The sequence below is a fragment of the Henckelia pumila genome, chromosome 2, assembly GCF_033568475.1.
Source record: "Henckelia pumila isolate YLH828 chromosome 2, ASM3356847v2, whole genome shotgun sequence".
Classification (NCBI taxonomy): domain Eukaryota; kingdom Viridiplantae; phylum Streptophyta; class Magnoliopsida; order Lamiales; family Gesneriaceae; genus Henckelia; species Henckelia pumila.
This window is the reverse complement of record NC_133121.1, coordinates 109,891,008-109,904,421: the sequence shown is the minus strand read 5'-3', so window position 1 is coordinate 109,904,421 and position 13,414 is coordinate 109,891,008. Positions and strand designations below refer to the sequence as shown.

The following is a 13,414-nucleotide window of genomic DNA, read 5'->3' as shown; positions in this document are numbered from 1 at the left end:
TGCTGCAATGTATTCAGCCTCAGTGGTGGAATCCGCTGTGGTGTCCTGCTTGGAACTCTTCCAAGAGATAGCACCGCCATTGAGCATGAATACAAATCCAGAGGTTGACTTCGAGTCATCCACGTCGCTTTGGAAGCTAGAGTCGGTATAGCCTTCCAATTTCAATTCTCTTTCTCCATAAACCATGAATATATTCTTAGTCCTTCTCAAGTACTTAAGAATATCATTCACGGCTTTCCAATGCATTTGACCGGGGTTGGCCTGATATCTGCTCGTGACACTCAGAGCATAGGCTACATCCGGTCTGATAGATATCATCCCATACATAATACTACCTATGGCTGACGCATATGGTATGTGTGTTATTTTCTCTATCTCTTCGTCAGTCTTGGGACACATAGACTTGGATAGAGAAACTCCATGACACATAGGTAGATGTCCTCTCTTGGACTCATTCATAGAAAACTTTTTCAATATGGTGTCGATGTAGATTGCTTGAGTGAGTCCTATCATTCTCTTAGATCTATCTCTATAGATCTATATCCCTAGAATAAAGGAGGCCTCACCCAAATCCTTTATCGAGAATCTACCTGATAACCATATCTTTGTTGACTGCAACATCCCTACGTCATTCCCAATGAGTAGGATGTCATCAACATAAAGCACTAAGAACATCACCGCATCCTTAACTACTTTCTTGTACACGCATGGTTTCTCCGGGTTTTTGATGAAACCAAAGTCCTTTATTGTTTCATCAAATTTCTGGTTCCAACTTCTTGATGCTTGTTTGAGACCATAAATTGATCTCTGAAGCTTGCATACCTTATGCTCGCTTCCCATGGATGTGAATCCCTCGGGCTGCATCATATATATTTCTTCCTTAATGTTTCCATTAAGAAATGCAGTCTTCACATCCATTTGACATATCTCATAGTCATACCATGCTGCTATGGCAATAAGGATTCTTATGGACTTGAACATTGCGACTGGTGAAAAGGTTTCATCATAGTCAACTCCTTGTCTTTGAGTATAACCTTTTGCTACCAATCGTGCCTTGTAGGTCAATAACTTACCATCAGGCCCAAGTTTTCTCTTGTAGATCCATTTACACCCTATTGGAACAATTCCATCGGGAGGATCTACTAAAGACCAAACTTGGTTTGTATGCATCGAGTCTATTTCCGACTGCATAGCATCAAGCCATAAATTCGAATCCGCATCAGAAATTGTTTCCTTGAAGTTTCTTGGATCACATCCAATGTCGGGTTCACTTTGATCCCCTTCAAGAAGAAGGCCATATCGAATAGGAGGTCTAGAAGTCCTCTCGGATCTCCTAGATGTAGGCGTGTCCACTGAAGGTTCTTGAGGTGTGGGATCGTTATTTTGTATCTCAGGTTCTTATCGAATTTCTTCGAGTTCCATCATCTTGACTTTCTTATCTAATAAAAACTCCTTCTCCATGAAGGTGGCATTCCTCGAAACAAATACTTTTGTTTCAGTGGGATGATAGAAATAATATCCGATTGAATTCTTCGGATATCCTACAAAATAACATAAGATGGATCGACTATCCAACTTATCTCCCACTGTCTGCTTCACGTAAGCAGGACATCTCCAAATCCTCAAGTACGAATACTTAGGAGCTTTGCCATTCCATAACTCGTATGGAGTTTTATTCACTGCTTTGGTGTGAACATTGTTCAACAACAACACCGCCGTTTCAAGTGCATAGCCCCAAAACGAAGGAGGGAGCTCAGTGAAGCTCATCATTGATCGAACCATGTCCAACAAAGTTCGATTGCGACGCTCCGAGACACCATTCAGCTGAGGTATCATAGGAGGAGTCCACTGAGAGAGAATCCCATTCTCTTTTAGATAGCTCAAAAACTCGGTACTTAAGTATTCTCCACCTCGATCCGATTGAAGTGCTTTAATACTTCTACCTTGTTTGTTTTCTACTTCAGCCTTGAATTCTTTGAACTTTTCAAATGATTCAGACTTATATTTCATTAAATATAAATACCCATACCTAGAATAATCATCAGTAAATGTAATGAAGTAGGTGTGACCAAATTTAGTACCGATACTAAATGGTCCGCAAACATCTGTATGGATCAAATCCAACAGATTTTGACTACGCTCAGGCTTCCCTTTGAAAGGAGATTTAGTCATTTTTTCTTTTAGGCAGGACTCACAAGTAGGTAGAGAGTTAATATCAGACATATCAAACATGCCCTCTCCCACTAGCTTGTTCATCCTCCTTGAGGAAATATGACCTAGCCTAGCATGCCAAAGGTTTGCCGGGTTTTGACTATCGTTTTTCCTTTTATTTGTTGTTACCGATTTATCAACATAATTAATTGGAACGTCTTTTAATTTTAAGTTATATATATCGTTTTCAAGTTGTCCATTTCCAATCAAACATTCATTCTTGTAAATATTGCAAATCTCATTTACAAAATTACAAGAAAAACCATCTCTATCAAGCATAGAAACAGAAATAATGTTTTTAACTAAATCTGGCACAAATAAAACATCTCTCAATAATAACTTAAAATTGTTCTGCAAAACTAAATAAACGTCTCCCACTGCTTTGGCTTCAACTCTGAAACCATTTCCGAGCCTCAGCTGGGTCTCACCCATCCTAAGCTTACGACTTCTTGTCATCACCTGCAAATCATTGAAAATGTGAGATCCACATCCGGTATCCAATACCCAAGAAGTAGTATTAAGTTAAACATTTATTTCAATGTAAAACATACCCTTTGCAGTTCGCAACTGCTCGAGGTATTCCTTGCAGTTACGTTTTCAATGACTGGGTTTCTTGCAGTGATGGCAAACATCTCCAGATATGTTCACGTTTGAAGCTTTTGTCTTGCCCTTCTTCTGTGGTACAATTTTCTTGGGTGGGGCAGAACGTTTCTTACCCTTTCCACTTGGCCTCTTCTTGGAGTAAGAAGAGGAGCCAACCAAGAGTAACGGTTTATCCTTCTTTAATGTGGCCTCATAAGACACAAGCATATTGACCATCTCTTCAAGGATGGCCTCTATCTTGTTCATATTGAAGTTCACCACAAATCCGTCAAACGACGAAGGAAGAGAAAGAAGTAACAAGTCCGCGTTTATTTCATGCTCCAAAGTCAAATCGAGTGTTACCAATTTTTCAATGAGCCCAATCATGTGTACCCCGTGCTCACGGACCGAAGTCTCATCTCGCATGCGGCATGTCATGAGCTCTTTGATGGTGGCATACCTCTCCGACCTTCACTGAGCTCCAAAAAGTTCCTTGAGGTGCATGTGTATGTCAGCAGCATTCACGGCATCCTCAAATCACCTCTGGAGTTCATCAGACATTAAAGCTTGCATATAGCATTTAGCCTTGATATCATGGTCCCACCATTGATCAAGTTTTGCCAATTCTTCCGGACTTATATTAGTCGGTGCTTCCTTTGGAGGATTCTTTTCTAACACGTAGAAAATTTTCTCCGAGTTTAGAACAATCTTTAATTTACGAAACCATTCCGTATAGTTTGCGCCAGTCAATTTGTTTTGTTCGAGAATTGAGTATAGTGGATTTCGCGAATTCATTGTAATGAAATACTGAAAAGAAACAGATAATAATCAGTGATTGTTTAATTAATTTACTAAGACATAAAATATGGAAAAATTTAATTTTATGAATTCCACTCCCACTATTTTAACGATTTCACTACCTTCTAATGAAAATGGGAAAATTGTTTCCTTAGTGGGAACATGGATTCCAATTGAAAAACTATAGTCACGAATAATATCAGCCAACCATAATTTTCAAAAGGTAGAGCCCAATTGCTTCCAAAGCAACCCCATGTTTTTACCTCATGTCCAATAAGGGCCCAATAATATGACGCCGTTTAATGTGACATGTCAAGATGACCCATCAATTTTAACTTGTGATGGACGGTCGCCATGTGGATCCCCAATAATATGAGACAATCCCATGGGAGTTCCACCCAACTTACAACATGTGTCGATCCAATGTACAGCTTTTCGACGAACGGGCCCCCCCAATAATATGAGTCGGACCGTGCCTGCGGGTAGCATCTCATACATTGATCGTTGATGGAAGGTAGGAACATTTAAACAATATTTAAATTTCCTTTTGTTTATCTTGATATCAATTTTAAATCATATTTAAAATGAGGGATTTTTAATTTTGAAAATTGTCTCATCATGCAATATTTGTATGCTTGCGGGATTCATACAATTTAGTCTAAACATGCATACAACAATAATATCATATATTATTTAAAGGATGATCGATCCCAATCACTAATCGACCCGTGGTTGCCAATCACGAGTCTAAGTCCAATCCTAGGTGATATGCAAGTATGCAATGCAATCCTATTACATTGAGCTTCCAATTTACATTTTTTCGGTCTTTATTGTCTGCTGGTCCCACCTTTGTCTTCAAATCTTTATCTCCCACTAAGTCTAATAAATTTACAATAAATTTCGATGACAAGTAGGGGATACATATTTAAGGGTGGGAACGGGCCATAAACCAGACCCACTTTTTATTACAAATGACAATTCAAATTGGGCTATAAACCAAGCCCATTAATAAAACCCAACAACAATAAAACCAAATGTAAATAACCTAACATACACCTACCAAATTGGTCATGGCAATCGATCATCCTTTTATCCAATAATTAATTCAATAATTAAATAATTGGATAACATGCAATGGCATCATAATTAAAAAGATAAAATCAAATTTTATCTTATCCTTTCATAAGATCATATCTTATCATCAATTGTACCAAAATAATTAATTTTATAAAATCTAATTTAACGGATAAAATTTATAAATTTTCCAAAAATTCAAATTTATCCAAAAATCAATTTTAAAAATTTCGAACTCAAACAATTTGATCTGATGTCTCGTGGACCAATCAAAAACAATTTTTGATCGGACCAAAAACTAAAATTTCAAAAATTTCAAAAAATCCAAAAAATCAAATTTTTAAATTTTCGGACTGCCCGGGACATTTCTGGGCAGCCCCGCCTCCACGTGGGACAGGGCTGCCCACGTGGAGGTGGGCAGCTCGGGCAGCGATCAAATCGCTGCCCCAGGTAGCGACAATCGCTACCCAATTGCCTTGTTTCCTTTCAAATTTAATTTTAAAAAATTTTCGTTTTGTAACCGAGGCTAAAAATTTTGTACAATCGATTAATTTTAATCGTTTGATCAAAGTTTACGACCTGTCTCTGATACCACTGTTGGAACACGCGTTCTCTGATCACACGGATGTGATACCCGGAGCAGCGGAAGTTTAAAAATTTTATTTTTCGATATGGAACGATTCCATATCGTGGGTATCAAATCCTAACGATTAAAATCTAGCAAGTAAAAATATAAATTCACAATTTAAATATTTTTACCTATTCAAGCAAAGGCTTGATTATGGACTCCAACAGAATTTAATCTGCTCTTCTTGTAAATCCCGAGAACCGATGACTATCACGATCAACCTCCGAAATTAAGTCCACGAATAGAAAACTAAAACCCTCTGATTGATTGCACTAGAAATCAATCAGATGTTTATCGAAGAGAATAAACAGATTTGATCTGTCAATTCAAAATGTAATTTTTCACAAAAATTACAGACTGAATTATCTCAAAAAGGAGCAGACGATTTTCGAAAATTCCTCTTGAAAATATATGTGTGTAATTCGAAAATTGCAAGACTGAAAGCTTATGATTTTCGAACACTACACATGTATTTATAGATAATTTCTAGACAAGATTAAGTTATAATTGTATTAGGACTCTAACTCCTTAGGGCCCACAATCCATAACTTAAGTCCAACAAGCCAAGCCTGTTATTATAGAAATTAATATAAAATTCATCATGACTCCGATTGATAAACCGATTTTATCAATGTGCACAGAAACCATTTCTGCATCTTTTAAAGTCAAGATAATTTTTCTGAATCTGAATTCAGTGATTTCCAAAAATGCCCATCCCTATGTCATTTTAGAAAATTTCACTCCCTTTTAGTTAAGAAGTCCAACTTCTCTTTCATTAAATTTAACTCTTTAAATTTAACTATCTCAACAGGGTTTAGTAATCCATTACTTGTGTGACCCTCAATGGTTCAGGGATACAGCTAGCCGTGGGCTCACAACTCTTTGTGACTCGGAACAACAATTTTCGACTTACCCATCGAATCATGGTAAGAGCGCCTAGCAACATCGCCCCATGATTCCCTAGATATCACTGATAGTGCCTGCAAGAACCAGTAGATTTTGGTTAGCGTACAGTACGGTCCCTTCATCCATATATCCCGATCGAATCAATAACCATTGGTGCATCGAGAGTCGTTCGAGATTCGATAACTATGCATTACATCTTGGAGATCAAATAGTGATATCGCATGTGTTACTAGGAAAACCGAGTAACCTAAAACACATCATGTACTCTGGCCAGAGATTCGTCACACTAATATCTCCTCAGATCGCATAGGATATCCACACTCGCAAGTATGTGGTGAATCCTTGACAACAAAGCATCGACTCCTATATGTGTCGTAACTGTACCCAATCCCGACACCTGATGACCCCAATAGAGTCGGTAAATGAGTCAAAGTACAGTACTAGCATATAGAGTCTCAATGATGTTTCAAGTAGTAAGGACTAATGGTGTACAACCAAAACCGCGGACTTATTCACTCAAATAATAATAACCACTTGGAAAGTCCGAATAGGGTAGTTCGATCATTCATCATATGAATATCCATTTACATGCTTTGAACATCTCCATGTCTATTACCAATGAAACGTGGTATTTGGCATCACAAATGCTAGTCTCAATCTCGAGCGATCCTTATCCTTATTAGCGGACGGCTCAATTGACTAGGAACTGTTTAGAATATACAGTGACTATAAGATGTGTTTCATAATAGTGATCTCTCTTTATTCACTATCTCATCTTACTTGCACTATAGTATATTCAAGTTCTTTATCAAAACAACAATAGTATATCACAATATAACAATATGAAGAAAGACAAAGAAAATGCCATTAATGAATGTAAATTATATTAAACAAAGATTGTTTATACATAGAGTCATAAAAGCCCTTAGCCACAAATTAGTTAACCGGGCACCCACTCTTTCAATCTCCCACTCGCCCTAAAGCCAACTAGTCATACTACGTAATCTCATTGCTTTGCGATGTTTGTCAAACAATGGTCCTGGCAAGGGCTTAGTAAGTGGATCAGCGATATTGTCTGTAGAGGTCACTCTCTCGACAGTGATGTCTCCTCTTTCCACAATCTCCCGGATGATGTGGTATTTCCTCAGTACATGTTTGGATCTTTGATGAGACCTTGGTTCCTTTGCCTGAGCAACGGCACCAGTGTTGTCGCAGTACACTGGAACTGGACCAACAGCTTCAGGAATTACGCCCAACTCTTGGACGAAATTCCTCATCCAAACGGTCTCTTTAGCAGCAGCTGATGCTGCAATGTATTCTGCCTCAGTGGTGGAATCCGCTGTGGTGTCCTGCTTGGAACTCTTCCAAGAGACAGCACCGCCATTGAGCATGAATACAAATCCAGAGGTTGACTTCGAGTCATCCACGTCGCTTTGGAAGCTAGAGTCGGTATAGCCTTCCAATTTCAATTTTCTTTCTCCATAAACCATGAATATATTCTTAGTCCTTCTCAAGTACTTAAGAATATCCTTCACGGCTTTCCAATGCGTTTGACCGGGGTTGGCCTGATATCTGCTCGTGACACTCAGAGCATAGGCTACATCCGGTCTGGTAGATATCATCCCATACATAATACTACCTATGGCTGACGCATATGGTACGTGTGTCATTTTCTCTATCTCTTCGTCAGTCTTGGGACACATAGACTTGGATAGAGAAACTCCATGACACATAGGTAGATGTCCTCTCTTGGACTCATCCATAGAAAACCTTTTCAATATGATGTCGATGTAGGTTGCTTGAGTGAGTCCTATCATTCTCTTAGATCTATTTCTATAGATCTGTATCCCTAGAATATAGGAGGCCTCACCCAAATCCTTCATCGAGAATCTACCTGATAACCATATCTTTGTTGACTGCAACATCCCTACGTCATTCCCAATGAGTAGGATGTCATCAACATAAAGCACTAAGAACGTCACCGCATCCTTAACTACTTTCTTGTATACGCATGGTTCCTCCGGGTTTTTGATGAAACCAAAGTCCTTTATTGTTTCATCAAATTTTTGGTTCCAACTTCTTGATGCTTGTTTGAGACCATAAATTGATCTCTGAAGCTTGCATACCTTATGCTCGCTTTCTATGGATGTGAATCCCTCGGGCTGCATCATATATATTTCTTCCTTAATGTTTTCATTAAGAAATGCAGTCTTCACATCCATTTGCCATATCTCATAGTCATACCATGCTGCTATGGCAATAAGGATTCTTATGGACTTGAACATTGCGACTGGCGAAAAGGTTTCATCATAGTCAACTCCTTGTCTTTGAGTATAACCTTTTGCTACCAATCGTACCTTGTAGGTCAATAACTTACCATCAGGCCCAAGTTTTCTCTTGTAGATCCATTTACACCCTATTTGTCACCCACTTACCTATGACTTCACGTCAGTGTGATGCTCTCTGAGTCGTTGTTGACCGTCTGACAAAATCAGCACACTTTATTCCTTACAACCGGGAGTATTCTTATGATCGCATGGCACGCTTATATGTCCAGGAGATAGTGCGATTACATGGGATTCCAGTAAGCATAGTCAGTGATAGAGACCCGCGATTTACCTCACGCTTCTGGGGTAGTTTTCAGCAGGCGTTGGGTACCACTTTGAGTTTGAGCACTGCATATCATCCGGAGACTGACGGGCAGTCAGAGCGGACGATTCGTACTTTGGAGGATATGCTACGTTCTTCTGTCATGGACTTTGGCTTATCTTGGCAGGATCAATTACCTTTGATCGAATTTGCCTACAATAACAGTTATCATCGTAGTATTGATATGACACCTTTCGAGGAATTGTACGGTCGACGGTGTCGTACTCCATTATTCTGGGATGAAGTCGGGGAACGACAAGTCGAGGGTCCTGAGTTGGTGCAGCAGATTGTAGATAAGGTAGATTTGATCACGAGAAGGATCAAAATTGCTCAAGATCGGCAAGCCAGTTATGCTAATATTCACCGCAGGCCACTTCAGTTCGAGCCTAATGAATATGTTTTCCTGTGAGTATCACCTTTCAGGAAGGTGATGAGATTCGGTGTGAAAGGCAAGTTGTCTCCTCATTTCATTGGGCCTTTCCAGATACTGGAAAAGATTGGAGATATTGCATATCGTCTGGCGTTACCGCCAAATCTTTCCAGTATACATAATGTTTTTCATGTCTCGCTACTTCGATAGTATATAGCTGATGAATCTCATGTGATTCAGTCTACTGATATTCAGCTAGAGTCAGATCTGTCTTTTGTTGAACGACCACTCCGTATCCTAGACAGGAAAGAGAAAGTTCTTCGGAACAAGACTATACCACTTGTGATGGTACAGTGGCAGCGCCGAGGCGTTGAAGAAGCAACTTGGGAAACCGAGAGCCATATGCGAGCAGAATATCCTGAGTTGTTTACTTTGTACTTTTGATTACCATGTAAAGATGTAATTACAGTTGTTGTAATAAAACATGGTTTGATGTTTCATATTGTTATCTTAATTTGTCTTTAGATTTTATTTCGCGGACGAAATATCTAAAGGTGGGGAGAATGTAGTAACCCAGATTTCATTTTAAGATAATAATATGTTAAACATGATTAAGGGTTAGTAATTAACCAATTTTGGAGTGTAATTGGACTTCAGAAGAAAAATTTGGGCTTTTGACTTTGGGCCGGATCGGAAGCTCCAAACCCAGATCGGAAGCTCCGATCCCAGCCACTTCGGAAGCGGATCGGAAGCACAGAGATCGGAAGCTCCGATCCAGGAACAGAAGTTCCGATCTCCAGCTACCAGCAATGCTCGATGACTCAGCCGCGAGTTTTGACAAGTGTCGAACGGAGGGCAGATCGGAAGCTCCGATCGTCGGATCGGAAGTTCCGATCCTAGCGTGTCAAGCATGCACGCAGTGAGTAGATCGGAAGCTCCGATCCTGAAATCGGAAGTTCCGATCCTGGCCGGGAATTTTGCCTATAAATAGGGCTTGTCTGATTTCATTTGAATTACGAATTCCTGAGTTTCTTTCTTCAGTTATATAGTGTAAGATATACACTTAAGGGCCCTATCGGTTATAATAGAGATTCTGGAATAACCAAAGTGTGGTTATAGTCATCCGGGACTAGCGACTCCAAAGGGCTATCTACGGACGAAGGTATGGTCCGGGAATCTATTTAAGTTTTGGGAGTACTTATTAGCTTAGTTAAGGCTTATAGAACTTGTGTAGTGATACGGTGAACTTTTGAATATAGGCTTGGAACCTAAGATCTACTATACTTGAACTAGCCTAGAGGTACGTACACATTGACTGAGATTGCCAGCGAGTATACATGTTCATATATTGCATTTATTTGGCATATATGATTTATCGATTTTATTATTTATATGTCATATGCATATACACGTTGAGCCTATACTTTGTTATACATGACTATAGAGCCGCTCAGCTCTATACTCGATAGTCTGTCACTGAGAGTACCGCGACGGCGGGGGCATTTATGTATGTCTACTCTGATGTACTAGACGAGTGTGGTTGCACCCAGAGGTTGATCCATGCGGTGGCAGCACTCATGTGGCGCCGGTACTGAGCATGACTTTTCAGATGACCCTTTACCAGTCATCATGTTGCATGCATCGTATATATATGTTTACTCATGTCTATGTACTGGGCGTTAGCGCTCACGTCCTAGTTGTTATCTTGAACACCCTATTTCACGGGGCAGGTCGCAGGATGGACGGAGCTGGTAGTTCAAGGCAGGACTAGGGAGCAGGAGCCTTGAGGAGTTAATTATACAGCAGGATTCGATATAGTTGTATAAATGTTTACTTTTAAAATATGATTGTATCATTACAGATTTAAACCTGAATATGTTTTACTAAGCTGATATGTAATTATGGATTATGTTTTCGCACGTTTTACTCTGTTAAGCGTTATTGCTTTATTAAGTTTAATGCATGCTATTAGTTGCCAGTTAGTAGGTGATACCATGCAGGGTCACTACATTTTTGGTATCAGAGCATGCTTAGATTTTGGGATTAGTAATTGGGATTTAGTTTAGACTTGAGTAATTTTTGCACATTTGGGATTTTAATGTGCAAATCTTTTCAGGATATGGCTGACGAGAATCACGGTAGTGTTGGTCAGGGAGGTGGTCATATACCAAAAAAATGTGTGTATTTCGAAAAAAATTTCGATACGATATGCCAAAATTCCGGTATTTTGGTACGATATTACATCCCTATATCAAACCAAACAATTAGCAGTACAAAACAACTGCATTTTCATGTATTTTTCCCCCAAGTTTATAGAGACAAACAAACGTTAACCAATATATATTCATTCTTTCATATCCTGATCATCATAAAATCATTAATGACAAGAAGATATAAATCGTAAATCGCAAAACCATATTGCGCAATATTATATTCTCCGGGACGGAAGCTACCGATGATGATCCTGGGGAAGACTCTTCGGGATTATCTGAAGTGGACTTTTCTCCCAAGAACTCATCTTGCCTTTGTTTGTACTCCGCCGCCAAGATCTCGATCGGAAAAGTGCAGTTACCATCCGAAGGATCCGTGTCCACGATCTTCCCAAACCCATTCATGCCGCAAACCTCGGACTGATTATGCACCATTGTCTGAAAATACCTGTTGAAAGCATACGACACCTTCTTCTCGTACACGAGGTGGCTGCAAGAACCTCCTTCCTCCAAGCTAGAACAGTCTGCGAACGAACAACACTTGTCTATTTCACGACTCAACGTCTTGTTGTCCCTCGTGTTGTCCCCGTTGAAAACGCACCATCTTTTAGGCATGAGCGTGATTCCCCTGGCGACGCTGGGCAACGTCTCGTGGCCTTGTCCCGTGAAATCGATCTTGTATTTCGGCTCCCCGTTGAACTGGTAGATCCCCCAGTGCCGCTGGTACTCTCCCCAGTTGAGGCTCAGCTTGTTCTCGTCGGAAAGGTTCTGTAGGAACACGTCTATGTTCGTTCCCGGCCGCAACGGCGTCCCTCTGTTGCCGGCTATGTGAGGCAAAAAGTGTTTGTGGAAACGCTCGGCGTTCGCCACCGTGGCGATTTCCAGCGCGTCCGTCGGCCAGCCTATCTGGGAAACAACGAGTTTGACGTCCCCATGCCCGGTTTTAATCATCGCCCACAAGAACGAATCGTACAAGAACTCGAAAGCGTTGTCGTAGACAAGACCGTTGTTGTCTATAACTTTGTAGCTCGACTTGCCATCCATGAATGCAAAGCTGACGTCCAAATTGTGTTCTATGATGTATTGCATTGGTATGACGTTCAACATCGCGGGAGCCTGGTTCTTTCGCAGGATGCGAAGGTATTCGGTCATCCGATCCCTGAATTCGGGAAGAAACTCGGCCTCCGATGGATTCACTGACTTATTCCGATGTATATTCAACAGATCGGTGTAGTGAGAGGTTGTTGCCTTGATTTCATTTCCATAGCCTCGTGCATTGAGCGTGCTTTGCAAGAGGTCTAGTTTTTCCAAAGTATGCTCGTACGTTCTGTTTTTGAAAACAGAGACAGAATAGGGTTGGTTACCTAAAACCACATACCTGAAAATCGTTATATAAAAAAAAAGATCATATATATTATTGGAAACATCATATGCAGAATATATTATATATATGTTTAATTAATACCTGAAGTTTACTCTTTGTTTGAAGGTGGTGATCCAGTTGTCGACCCACTCCAACACTTCATCTTGGGAATTAAATTGGAAGAAATAATCATTGGGGATGGTGATGGAGATGGTGATCAGGTCGCGGGTGCCGGTGAAGGCTTCGAGCACGTTTCCGGTGGGATTGAAAAGCCTGACTTCTTTGATGTCGTTCTGCAATAACAAATCCACCACCATGGATGGGATCATTCTTTGGGTATTTTGCCTACCCCAATTTATTCCTATCTATCTATCTATATATATATATATTGAATTTTAATCTATCTATCTATATATATATTGAATTTTAATCTATCTATTAATTCTATTATTCTTTTATATTATATTCTTATAAAAGCATGCATGCATGAAGAATTTCATTTTGTATCTGTTTTCTTCCCTTGTTATTTTTATTTAATAATTTAATAATGATCAAGTGCTCGTTAAATTGCATTATTTATTATTTTTGGATGCATATAATTTAAGAAAAAATTGCAAATTTAG

At 39.7% G+C, this 13,414-nt stretch overlaps 1 protein-coding gene across 2 annotated transcripts; it reads right to left on the bottom strand.

Annotated features, from left to right (window-relative positions):
* Window positions 1-11,478: 11,478 nt before the first annotated feature.
* On the bottom strand, window positions 11,479-13,152 carry LOC140885067 (glucan endo-1,3-beta-glucosidase 8-like). Of its 2 annotated transcripts, none has more exons than XM_073291983.1 (2): window positions 12,894-13,152; window positions 11,479-12,755 (listed from the first exon to the last, which is right to left on the bottom strand). In XM_073291983.1, the coding sequence occupies exons 1-2, from the start codon at window positions 13,118-13,120 to the stop codon at window positions 11,585-11,587; spliced, it is 1,398 nt and encodes a 465-aa protein (XP_073148084.1). In that variant the 5' UTR covers window positions 13,121-13,152; the 3' UTR covers window positions 11,479-11,584. The 2 variants fall into 2 exon arrangements, with proteins under 2 accessions (XP_073148084.1, XP_073148082.1); XM_073291981.1 differs by having other exon boundaries at window positions 11,480-12,806.
* Window positions 13,153-13,414: the final 262 nt, after the last annotated feature.

Coding starts and splice junctions, on each gene's coding strand:
- LOC140885067 (XM_073291981.1), bottom strand. CDS start 13,120: ATGATCCCATCCATGGTGGTGGATTTGTTATTGCAGAACGACATCAAA. Junction 12,807..12,893: donor AAACAAAGAGTAAACTTCAG/GTATTAATTAAA, acceptor AACGATTTTCAG/GTATGTGGTTTTAGGTAACC.